Here is an 11,447-nt window from a genome sequence, read left to right as displayed (position 1 = left end):
TTGGCAAAAGAAACTTCTTTTATTTACCCATTTGATTTTTATTATGATCAAGTTAATGAACATAATACACATCTGACTTTGAGACACGTTAATCACAGTGTGTAAAAGAATAATGTTGTAAAATCTGGATTACTCAGTGTTGGCACACGTCCGCATTTTGGAATGGAGTGGGTAAATACAGTCGAAAGAAAGCTTTTCTGTGGCGATAGCAATTTGAAACATTCAAATATATATACAGCAAAAGATTGATAGAGTCATCACCTTCTCCAGCTGCCTTTTATAAATATAAATAAAACATCACAGCAATAATGTCTAGCACAATACAACAGACAATAGACAGGGAGCTACAGTGTGGTGGGGCTTTAAAACGCAGAGTGAACAGTAGAAAAAACTGGCGGATGCTAACTTACACATACATCTCCACACAGAGTCTTTGTACTCGTACAGACTTTGAGTCTTTGCTTGGCAAAGCTAGATATTTTAAGTCTTACATACTTTTTCTTACAGCCATCTCTTTATTTATCAGCAGTTTTAGTTCTTAATGAGCAGTTTTCTTGTGGATTGAATGTGAAATGATTTTAAAACCCTCTCCCAGTAGTTCCCAGCAGACTGAAGGAAAGCAGTGTGATATGCACTGGAAATTCAGACTGTGACCTCACGCGGCGTCCACAGATATCCACACACAGTTGAATAAATCAGGTTGACTCTGTTAGAGACAGTTCAGCTGCTTTATAACAGGGCGATGGGCTTGCTGTTGGCTGGTGTGACCATGTACTGGGAAGACAGGGGATCCTGGGTGGCGTAGGAGGTGTAGAGGCCGGTCACTTGCACATCTGACAGCGGCAGGTTCGCTCCGGTGGAAACTGGAGGGAGGTTGGCCGTTCCCAAGTCACAGTCTGATAGTCGGAGGGGCGAGTTACTGAAGGTACCCAAAGCATCCAGGTTAAAGCTGTCGTCCTTCATTTCCTCCCACAGGTTACCTAAGCAGATAGATTAAGAGGTTAGTGTACAGGTGCAACAACACTTCAGTTATCCAGCAAACAAAAACAGGGCTGACGCTTAAATACATGTGTTTACCTTGAAGGGCAAAGTCCATGATGCTAGGGTCCAGTGCATCCACCTCTGTGTGTGTGTCACCGTGCACGCTGTAGAAATCATCTGATGGCTTGCCGGACTGCTGGGTGAGCGGACTGTGGGAAAGGTCAGGGACCGTGTGGAGGGGAGGTGTCTGAGCCGGGGCAGGGGACATGGGGGCCAGGCGGGCCTGAGCCTGGAGCTGGGCCTGCAGCTGGTGGTGCTGGTGCATGGGTAAACAGGGCAGGGACAGCGTGACTATAGGCTGAGGCTGCATCTGGGAGGGGACGGGCAGCGGGAGGCCAGTGGGACAGCCGGGCAGCCGGGTCATGCCGGGCTCTGAAGCCTTACGTCTGCAGTTCTCCGGGCGGTCTGTGATCAGTTTGTCTAACTCATCTGCAGGGAAAAGGACAGATTATCAGACTAACGACACTGGTAGCTGTTGATGACTCATTGCCTGGTCGGGCAGTAGACCTTTTACATTTAACAAAATGAAGTTCTGACCAGGGTTAGCCATGCTGCGGCGGATGGCTGGAAGGTCCTTGCGTTTCCACTTCTGCATCTCTTCCTCCATCTTGTCAATTTTGGCAGGGTTCAGTGCCCACAGACAGCCCTTACGGGACGAGCTGCTCGTCTTGTTCTCCACTTTCTCAAAGCATTTGTTTAAGGACAGGTTGTGCCTGACTGAGTTCTTCCATCCATCAGGTGCAGTCTGCAGGGAGGCAAGCAGTGTTTGATCAGTCCCATTCTTTATCTGCATGAACCTTCTCTTCCATTCCTTTTCTTTAGTGTTATTATCATACCTTGAAATAAGGAAAGTGTTCCTTCATAAAGCTATAGATCTCGCTGACTGGGAGGCTGCCAGTTTTGCTGTTCTTCAGAGCCATGGCAATCAAACAGCTAAAAAAAACCACCAGAAAACAATCATTTGAATGTAGTTCAGAGGAAATTCACGAGATGTGATGGATATTATTTAAATAAGTGACGTCTGACCTGTAGGAGTAGATTGGCTTGGGGAAAGACTTGGGCTGCAGCTCCTGGTCTTGTGGAGCCAGGCGAGGTTGTGTGAATAGACTTTGGTTGTTGAAAGAGACATTGCTATAAAGTCCACCAGCTGAACACTACAGGAACAAGGAGAGACTAATGAGGAGCTATAACACGGACAGATTCACTGTTTTTATCAAGTATAATGGTCCATGTAGGAGGCCCAGACAGGAAGCCAAAGAAAACCAACAAATCAGCAACAAAGAGTCCAGGCCCAGGAATGAAGATGCAATGATGAAAGAGAGATAAAACAAAATATAAAAGAACACCATTGTGGTTATCAGTATGGTACCTGTTGTCCAGTCTGGGTTAGAGAGTACACCTGCTGGGGTGTGGGCTGGTAGACTGAGGTAGGGCACTGGTATCCCGGAGAGGGCAGCCCATTCATGGAGAATGGAGACATCTGGGAAGCACATACAGGAATTTTTGAGCAACCTTATAAGCGTCATAACACACACGGATCTTTCTTCCTGCTATGCTTTTAAAACTCACACTTCCGCTGTGGGTGTTGATGATGCTGATTCCCAGAGGGCTGTGCTGCATGTTGCTCTGCAGGTGGAGCATGGAGCCTTGACCCGCTGTCATCGTCATGTTGCTCAGCTGAGCTGTGAGAAGAAAGTTCACCCAAAGACTTCATTAGATCTCACCTGAAGTCTCTGTTTTTTACTTTCTATTCATAGATATGGCGTGACTTCTGAGGTTTAGAGATAAATCAGTAGTATGGTGGTTGGTTTCTGATGCTCATATGCTCATATGATATGACCAGTTACAACCATTTACAGACTTTAAAGCTTCTTTATTCTGCACAGTGACAGTTAAACTATTCAGTATAAGGCCTGTGGGTTTGTCTGTTTGGAAACGTAAGCTACTGTCGAGTTTTCTCAAGTATAAAATCGTTATAATATTAATGTGGGCAGAAGCTCATAGCTCAAACTTCAGCAAAACCTACCAAAGCTGTGCATCTGGATTGATCTTTGGGGTTAAATGTCCCCATGAATTTAGTGTCAAACAGATCCCAATGGCAAAAACAGTGTTCTTGTATTCTCATTGGTCTTTATCTTTCAGGATCATCTCATAAAACTGCGTTCCTGTCCGCTAAGGGAAGAAATCCAGAAGAGTCCAGCAGCCCCGATCTAGCCAATCAGAGAGATGATGCTGTTTTTGAATGTTGCACCGTCCCCTCCCTGTCACCTCACCTGTCTGTTGCTCCAACAGGCTGCCCTGGGAGGGCCCGTTACTGTGGCCTCGGCTATCAGCCATCTGCTGTAGTCGGGGCACATCCACAGAGGTGAGCCATGACAGAGACTGCAGGTCCCCGGGGAGGTCCTCCTCCCTCAGCTGGGAGGGGTCCGTGGTCAGAAGCCTTCGAGGGAGAAAGAGGAGGAGGGGGGAGGTCGGGAGGGGCAACACGGCTGTCAGCTCAGACACATGAAGACCAGAAGTGAATTTAAATCTAAACACTTGATAGACGATTCTGTCCGTCAAAGTCAAAATCAGTGTAATGAGTCTGAATGTGTGGAAACAGATGAAAGCTGCTCAGTGAAGCCGCCGCCATCCAGGATTTACCAGAAGGAGATTAACTCCAAGTGTTATTTAGCAGAGGCAGTTTTAATCAACAATGAGCGAGTTAAACAAGCTTTCCATTCAGAGTAAATCATCAGCTGAGTTTTTTTTTTTTTTTCTGGGAGTGATCTGCTTTTTTGATGATGACGAATGCAAGTTTGAAAAGCAACATACATCCAGATTTTTATTTCACGTCTTGGGCTTTTCACCTTCTTCAACCCATAACTCCACAAGATGCTTTGCAATAAACTGGATTATGAGTAGGATTTCGGTTTAACCGCTGCACTGCCGGCGCCAATCAGCTTTCAGTCATTACGTCTTTTATGTGGCGAGCCTCGCAGAGAAAGAAAGAAAAGAGAGGAATCCTCTTGAATCCTCTCCAGTCTTCTCTGCACACACACACACACACACACACACACACACACACACACTTTCTGTGCAAGGGTTTAGTAATTGGGGTCGCTATGACAACACATGCTATTCAGTTGCTTTGTGTGTGGACAGTGTTGGAGAAACCCCCCCATACACACACACACACACACACACACACACACACACACACACCAAATCTCCTAATAAAAAAATCAACCCTGTGTCAGGTGACCACGCTCTCGCCTTAACCATTGGCTGAATCATAAGTAAACAACGCATGAGATCGTTTGAAACATGGGACAGCAGCACATGTTGCCTGCAACAGTTGGCCTTGTCTATTGAAAAATGATCACCTATTGTGTCCCAAACGACAAATCTGCCCAGTGGCACGTGGCTCTATTGTCTTCTCCAGACCCTTCCTTGATTGTCTCTGTCGTTTCTTTTCTTCACCCGACCCTTGCATTAATCTGCTGGAATGACAGCCCTCACATAAGAGGGACAAATAGGATGCCATCTGCTTCCCTGTCCCTTTCCAGCCTCTATCCTCCTCACTGCCGCCCCTAACCCCCCCTCCTCCTGCCCTCACCATCGACCCCCTCCCGTCCTCCCCAAATGGGGAAATCAACGGAGCCTCAGGCAGAAGGGGGTGAAAATGTAGTTTGAGGTCAGGGCTCTGTGTCTGCCGTCTGAGCGGGTGCCATCGCTGCAGCCAGGAATCAGCAGCACACGTCCACAAACACCTCTGCATGTAAATGATGTGGAGGGCTCGTCCCTTTTGAAGCAGGTGGCGCTGTGAAGTTTAACACCCTGCAAAGTATCTCAGCGGGGGCTTTGAAGTTTAGTGTACCTCTTCTTTGTCTTCTTCTCTGCCTGCCTGCTGTGAGCTTTCTTTCACTTCTGACAAAATGAAGAAATAAACGTTCAAGGGGAATCTGAAGCTCTATGACAGACTGAATGTTGGACGGAGGGACGACAGAGGTGCAGCTTCAGGGGCTTTTTTTCCTTTTGTTTTTACATTAAAAGCTCAAAAGTAGGTGTGCGCACACCAAGTGAATCAAAGCTACAGCATGTACAATATTTGCTGTTGCTGATTTTTGACACGTTTGCCTCACAGATACACTGAAATGATCCATTATAGATGCCCAGTACATAGAATAGATGATACATTAAAGGGCTTTCATTCCCACCTCCCCTTCTCTCTCTACCAGCAGCATAGAAATTGCTCACTGATGCAAAACATGTTGAGCTGGTGTCTCCATGTATCATCCAAGCCTTCCCAGAGGTTCAACAACACAAAATATTGCACCTCCTCCCTCCCTCCCGCCCCCCCCTCCTTTTCTAATTGGGAGCCACTTGTGCATACTGGTGACCCAGAGCGCCCCGTCTCCCCCTGAGCCGGCAGGCCAAGAGGCTCAGGCTCTCCGTGTGCCGACAGCGGGAGTGTAAACAGAGCTGATGGTTTCTGACAGATCCATTCAGACTGAAAATCATTTATTCTTCAGGATTTTTTTCTCTCTCCTTTTTCATGAAACCCCCCATGCACAAAAAGAGCTGTCCATCTACCTCTAGATTAAACAAAGTGGGGTTAGACAGTTTGTTCCATGACCATTTGGGAAACACCTTTAAAGGGTTTGATTAATAGAAAATATGCCTTTTATCTATTGAGGCGTCTCAGATTTGATCCTGAGTGTTTTTGACAAGATGCGACACCAAAAAAAAGAAAAAGAAAAAGTTGTTTAGTGCCAGAGGATTCTGTAACTGTTTGTCCTGATCTACATGTTAAATCATAAGTCTCACCTGTAGTCCTGTGGAGACGGATGATGCCCAGCATTCTCAATTATTCCTGACATCCTGGATGTAATTCCACCTTCTATCATTTCCTGGGATATGTGGCACCTCTGCAAACAGAAAACTGAAATTAACACACTTTTGCACCCCCAGTGAGGCTTAAATAAGGCTGAAATAAACAAGCTATGCAGGAGAATTCATTAAAATATTAACAACATTGCTTCAAATAGAGTCTTCTTCATTAGATAAATATGGTGGAGCAGCATGTGCTATTTCTGAAAATATGAAGTTCTCCATAAAAAGCAGCCATTTAAAACTGAAGTTTACTGTTCAGCGAACATTTGTATAACATGGTATATATTATTTTAATGAACACAGCAATGAGCAAATTCAGAAATGAATTGATGAGTTGATAAAATGTCTGTTTGCTTCAGAATGCCTTTGTTGTGGCTGAAGCTCATTTTACTGTTCGAATGCTTTTTGTTCCCCTGAACTCTCCCTGATTTCATTTAATGAAAACACACAGAATAAATAGAATAACGTAGCTTGCATTCAGTAAGAATCCAGCTCAAATGTTTACATAGCAGCTTGGTCACATTAACTCAGCCCTGATTTAAATGGCTTATCATTGCAGAGAAACTGTGGTTAAAGGCTAAAAATCATTAAAATGCCAACGTTGTCACAAAGAGCAACAATCCTGCAAAGATTATGATGCTGAAAGAGAGAAATCATTAAAAAAAACCCACCTGTTTTGGATGATCTGAAGAATGTGTGAGCCCCTGTACTGTATTTCACTGTGTTGCACTTGATGCTCCAAAAACCGTTTTTAAATTTCCCTCTCTGGAGCTGTCCAGCGCTCTGACATGCGCAGTGGAGACTTCAGCGGCGCTCCCAGGCGCCCGCAGGGCAGGAGGGTCCCATGAGTTTGACAGCTGCTGTTAATGCAGTGCCTGTTAACAGTCCCGACAACATCCACACTCCCCACAAGAAGAGCAGGAGCTGCGATGTTGAGGTTTTATTTTTCTCTCAGTTTTTTGGGGGGGACTTTGCGTCACAGTGCGCTCCTCCACTGCATCCAAACAGCAGCCAAACACGAGGTGGTTGCAATGAAAGTCAGGCCATACTCCACCCAGACACTGTAGTCCTCTTATTGGGTGATTATGACAGAGATGAGATGAGATATTTAGCGGAAGTTCCCTGCTTGTCTTGCACTATCCTGTGCGCTCGTTTCTCCAGTGAAGGTGTGCGCCTCAAAAAAACGCAAAACGCACGAGTTCAGGCCTGAATCCCGTTAAGGTTAGTGAGATTAGAAAGGCAAAAGAACTGCTGGGTAGTTTAAAATAGCTGAACCAGACTGAAGAGACGGAATAAAAGCAACAGAAAAAACACCTGAGTTAAACAAACAAACAAAAAAAAAGTAAGAATGAATCTTAAATATCCATTTTGCTACACTGGGCTATATCCTCCTGTCAGGTTATTCCCAGTAAGCTCCCTCCATCAGGTCTAAGACGGTGTGAGTCGCTACTTGTGGTGGCATCTGTGTATGTGAGTGTGAACTTTTTTTTTTTTTTTAGGGAAGTGCTTGTAGATAATTTGCTTCCCGCCGCTGTGGCCGCGTCCTGCTCCTCTCAGCAGTGGGAAAAAGAGCCGGGGAGGCGCGTAGGGAGGGCAGGGGGCCGGGTGGGCTGCAGCAGGAGGCGGCAAAGGCTCACACACATGGCTGGAGAGCAGGTTCACTCCAAGCAAAAAAAAAAAAAAAAAAAAAAAAGAGAGAGAGAGCGAAAGAAAGAAAACTCACCAATCCAGAAAATAAGAAATTACTGTGTCACCGCCTCCTTACTCAGGCTGCATTGTGGAAAAGAAAACACTTCCTGCCGATTTTCATTATAAATACACATTTCACTGAGTTTTAGGCACAATGGAAAATAATTCACATAACAATCAGTATCCTGATATGTCGAGGAAATACGTGTCGGTGCTTCAAGTTTATGAAAAAGGACGAATAGTTTGCGAAAGCTGTTGTTTGTTTAATGACTTTCCCCACAATTTCTAAGAAAAATGAAGTATTTCTAATCTAAAGGATTCTTTGAACTCCCACATTTCACTGTTATCTAACTGCAGGGATGATATCTCTCACTTTAAAAGGCTTAACATCTCCATGGATCACCCTGGAGTGGGTGATAGGAGTGAAAACGCCTGCGCTGGGTGAGATAACGCAAGCAGGTGTGGTGGTCTTCTAACAGCAGACTTCAATGGGAAACCTGCAGGAGATTAAAATTTGCGGCCGGAAATTAAAGGGGAATTCCTTCAAGTCTGCAGGGAGACTGCAGTGACAGCAGCATCAGCCCCATGGGACCCTACAGATGGTAAATCGGCCTGTCACAATAGGCACAATCAATGATTACATGCATGAACGTAACGGACAAAAACAAGACCGTCCTCAGAGAGCGCATCCTGGAGGTCCTAAAGCCCGCGGGGTTACGAGCTGGAACCGGGGGAGGCGCTGCGGGCAGGCTGGGCTCATACTGAGTGAGCTACTGTAGGTCAGCAGTGGTGATGATGATGATGATGATGGTTTCATCTGAGGAGCAGGATGACCGCTGCACGTAAATGCCACTGGTTCACATCGGCCGAAGTGTCCGTGAACGGTTCCTTCAAGAAATCAGTCTGGATAAGTGTCAGCTGCAGGGGCTGGACAAAAAAACAGGAACATCTTCCTGGAGAAAAACAATCTGCAACTATTTTAATGATCGATAGGTAATTTTTGTGTGTAAACATTCCTGCATATTTACTAAAGAACTGTACTTCACACGAGTATTTCCATTTTATGTTCTACTTCATACTTCTGGACCACTTCAGAGAGAAATATTGTCCTCTTCAGTTCACTGCCTTTATTAAAGAGCTGTCATTGCTAGGACACTTTTCAAATTAAGATTTAACATTTTACAAAAACATATGATCAGTTCATATGCACAGCTGGTGGGACACAGTAACAGCTTACAATAAAATAATATAGCAGTTTGCAGAGGTGTATAAAGAGAGAAAAGTTTAAATCAGGTCAGTGGTCATTTCAGTGGTTACAGTTTCAGATGATAGCGAGTAAATATCCAGTGAGGGGTCTTGCAGTTGGATGAGGACGTACTGCACGTGTCTCAGCTGCTTCTCTTTGCCAGTGAAGTTTTCTTGTGTTTGTCCCTTTGCTGTATTATTACATAATTTGTTATGCAATGGAAAAACAACATTATGAGCTTCTGAAAACTGGTATCTAGTCTGTTGTAAGGTGTTTTTATTGTGCACCTGTGCATGCTTTTAGTAAATATCAGCATTATAATGATGTTAAAGGGTAAATGGCTGCAGTTATATTGTGCTTTTATCCAAAGTGCCTTCTCATTCATGCACCCGCTCACTCACACACTTATGGACTGACCATCAGGACCTATTTGTGGCTCAGTGTCTTGCTCAAGGACACTTTGACATGTGGAAAGGAGGAGCTAGGGATCAGACCACCAACCCTGCGATTAGTGGACAACCTGCTGCTGTGCCACAGCTGCTCCTTGTACACATTAGGTAAAATATTCATTTTTGGCCAGGTAGTGCCATGTTTAGTGTCAAGTTAATGGCAATGACCTGTGGGCAGCTCGGAGAGCTTGACCTGGCCGTGTGTGATGCATTCAGGGGAGAGCACGAGGACTCCCTGCAGCTCAGGAGCACAGAGTGACGGCTCTCCCCTCTCATGCCTGTTCAGGAGTAATGGGGAAACAATGGGATCACCGCCTGAGGGTTGGCCTGTGTTTGTAGCCTGTGTTTTTGTCTTGCACCAAGTGTTTACTCAAAACACATGAGCCCCTCTGAGAACGAGGTCAGCTCACCCCTCTAATCTCCTCTGCAGGCAGAGACACAGTGTCCCCCAGAACAACACGTCACCCAAAGTGACCCTCTGGCCACACAGAGGAAGCTGCTGTCAGCCATGCTTAGCCAAGGCGCAGCATCCGTGTCCTGCCAAAGACTTTGTTTTCTCACTGAGGCTTCAACGTGGACGGAGCAGAGTGTCCAGACTGTCAGGCCTCAGGTTGCCCTGTCAAAGGTCAGTCAGTCAGAGACGTCTGACAACAGGTTTCAGTGTAGTTACACCTTCACAGAGCGAAGACGCGACAAAGCAGCGATTCAGTTTCACAACATCAGCGGTAAGCTGTTCATGTAACATTCGCTGTCTGCTCATTTATGTGTCTCCTTCACATCTTTATAGCCAATAGGACATTCTTCTGTACAATAATATAATAGCGGGCTAACAGAGATGGAAGAGTTAAACCTTCAAGTGCAGCTCAACACTGCTGATCTTATGATATAATAAACTTGTGTGTTGCATAATGACTTCCAGGCAGTTGTAATTAAGGGTCAGTTCTCTCGAATCACAGATAAAAAGCTAAACAAACAAAAATAATACATCATCTCCAGCAGCACTTAGCCAAATAGACAGTTTTACTTTCATTTGGAGAGATTTTTACCACTGAATGCAATGCAGTTCACTGCTACTCAGTCGAGTGGAGGAGAACATGTGGTGCCCGGTGCATTAAAAATTACATTTTCCAAAGTCAGGAGCAACATTAGAAAAAACTCATGGCTAATGCTGTGAGCAGCTTTCACAGAGAACTCTGAAAACTAGAGTTTAATTTTCATGGCAAACAATGTGACAGAGAGCCAGCATGCACAATACCAGGACCCTGAAACTGAAGCAGCTAAATGGAATTCAGCCATCAGTAATTTTCCTATTTACGCCTGGGTTTTCTTAGTGTGACAAAATGTCCTCTGTGAAAACAGGCCAAAGTCTCAGAGGTGGAGATTTCCAAACCAAAAATCACAAATAAAACCAAAAGGAACAGGATGGCTGGAGGGACGAATGTGAAAATGTGTTTTTGTGATCTGGTGAACTGACCCTTTAACAAGAATGAGCTCAGACTGCTGACTTATCACTGCATCATTTTCAGTCCAAGTTTGAGATACTTGAGTATTTCCATTTAATGCTACTTTGTACTTTTTGCTCCACGACATGTAAACTGAAAGCTTTAGTTAGTAGATACTTTTACAGATTAAGATTTTATCATACCAAATGTGTATACACGCAGAATGTGTAAAAATATAACAGTTACAGGAGCCATTTCTCTGCATTATGGATACTTTTGATATTTTATGTACATTTTGCCTTCACTGAGTTTTCACCATCAGCCATCAGTTTCCATCAAACCTCGGCGCTGATGTTTTAAGCCCTGACAGAGTATTGGTCAGTATCGGTCAAGCAAAAATGCCCCCGCAGGTCCCATCACGCCATTGTCTCTTCTCCACGGCAGACGACTTCTCCGGACAGACCGCCGGACTTCACAATCCTCTTGTCCTTAGGGATCACAGAAAACCCTCTCATGAGGGTTTAGAGAGGTCAATGGTGTTGACCTTCGAGTGACCTGTGTCAACACCAAAGCCTCTGCTCTGAGGCGAGGTCAGTCCTTTTCAGTGCCCTAAAGGGTAAAGATGGAGCAAAAGTCCTCTTCTTTTTCACAGCCGATTGAGTGTAAAAGAGCCTCATTTCCAGGAGAGCTCTCAGTAACTTTTTT

The 11,447-nt window shown here is 44.9% G+C and overlaps 1 protein-coding gene across 1 annotated transcript; it reads right to left on the bottom strand.

Annotated features, from left to right (window-relative positions):
- Positions 1-2: 2 nt before the first annotated feature.
- foxn4 (forkhead box N4) lies at positions 3-7,357 on the bottom strand. Its single transcript, XM_076730224.1, has 10 exons — positions 6,588-7,357; positions 5,851-5,951; positions 3,315-3,481; positions 2,611-2,723; positions 2,411-2,521; positions 2,068-2,195; positions 1,878-1,974; positions 1,579-1,786; positions 1,078-1,470; positions 3-980 (listed from the first exon to the last, which is right to left on the bottom strand). The coding sequence occupies exons 2-10, from the start codon at positions 5,928-5,930 to the stop codon at positions 730-732; spliced, it is 1,548 nt and encodes a 515-aa protein (XP_076586339.1). The 5' UTR covers positions 5,931-5,951; positions 6,588-7,357; the 3' UTR covers positions 3-729.
- Positions 7,358-11,447: the final 4,090 nt, after the last annotated feature.

This window comes from Chaetodon auriga, chromosome 5 (assembly GCF_051107435.1).
Source record: "Chaetodon auriga isolate fChaAug3 chromosome 5, fChaAug3.hap1, whole genome shotgun sequence".
Taxonomy (NCBI): domain Eukaryota; kingdom Metazoa; phylum Chordata; class Actinopteri; order Chaetodontiformes; family Chaetodontidae; genus Chaetodon; species Chaetodon auriga.
This window is presented reverse-complemented; position numbering and strand designations above follow the sequence as displayed.

What these genes read in the sequence shown, in the direction of transcription:
- foxn4 (XM_076730224.1), bottom strand. Translation starts at nt 5,930, where the DNA reads ATGATAGAAGGTGGAATTACATCCAGGATGTCAGGAATAATTGAGAAT. An exon ending in CCGTCTCCACAGGACTACAG is followed by an intron (nt 3,482 to 5,850) that starts GTGAGACTTATG and finishes TCTCCCTCGAAG; the next exon opens with GCTTCTGACCACGGACCCCT. An exon ending in AACACTTTCCTTATTTCAAG is followed by an intron (nt 1,787 to 1,877) that starts GTATGATAATAA and finishes GCCTCCCTGCAG; the next exon opens with ACTGCACCTGATGGATGGAA.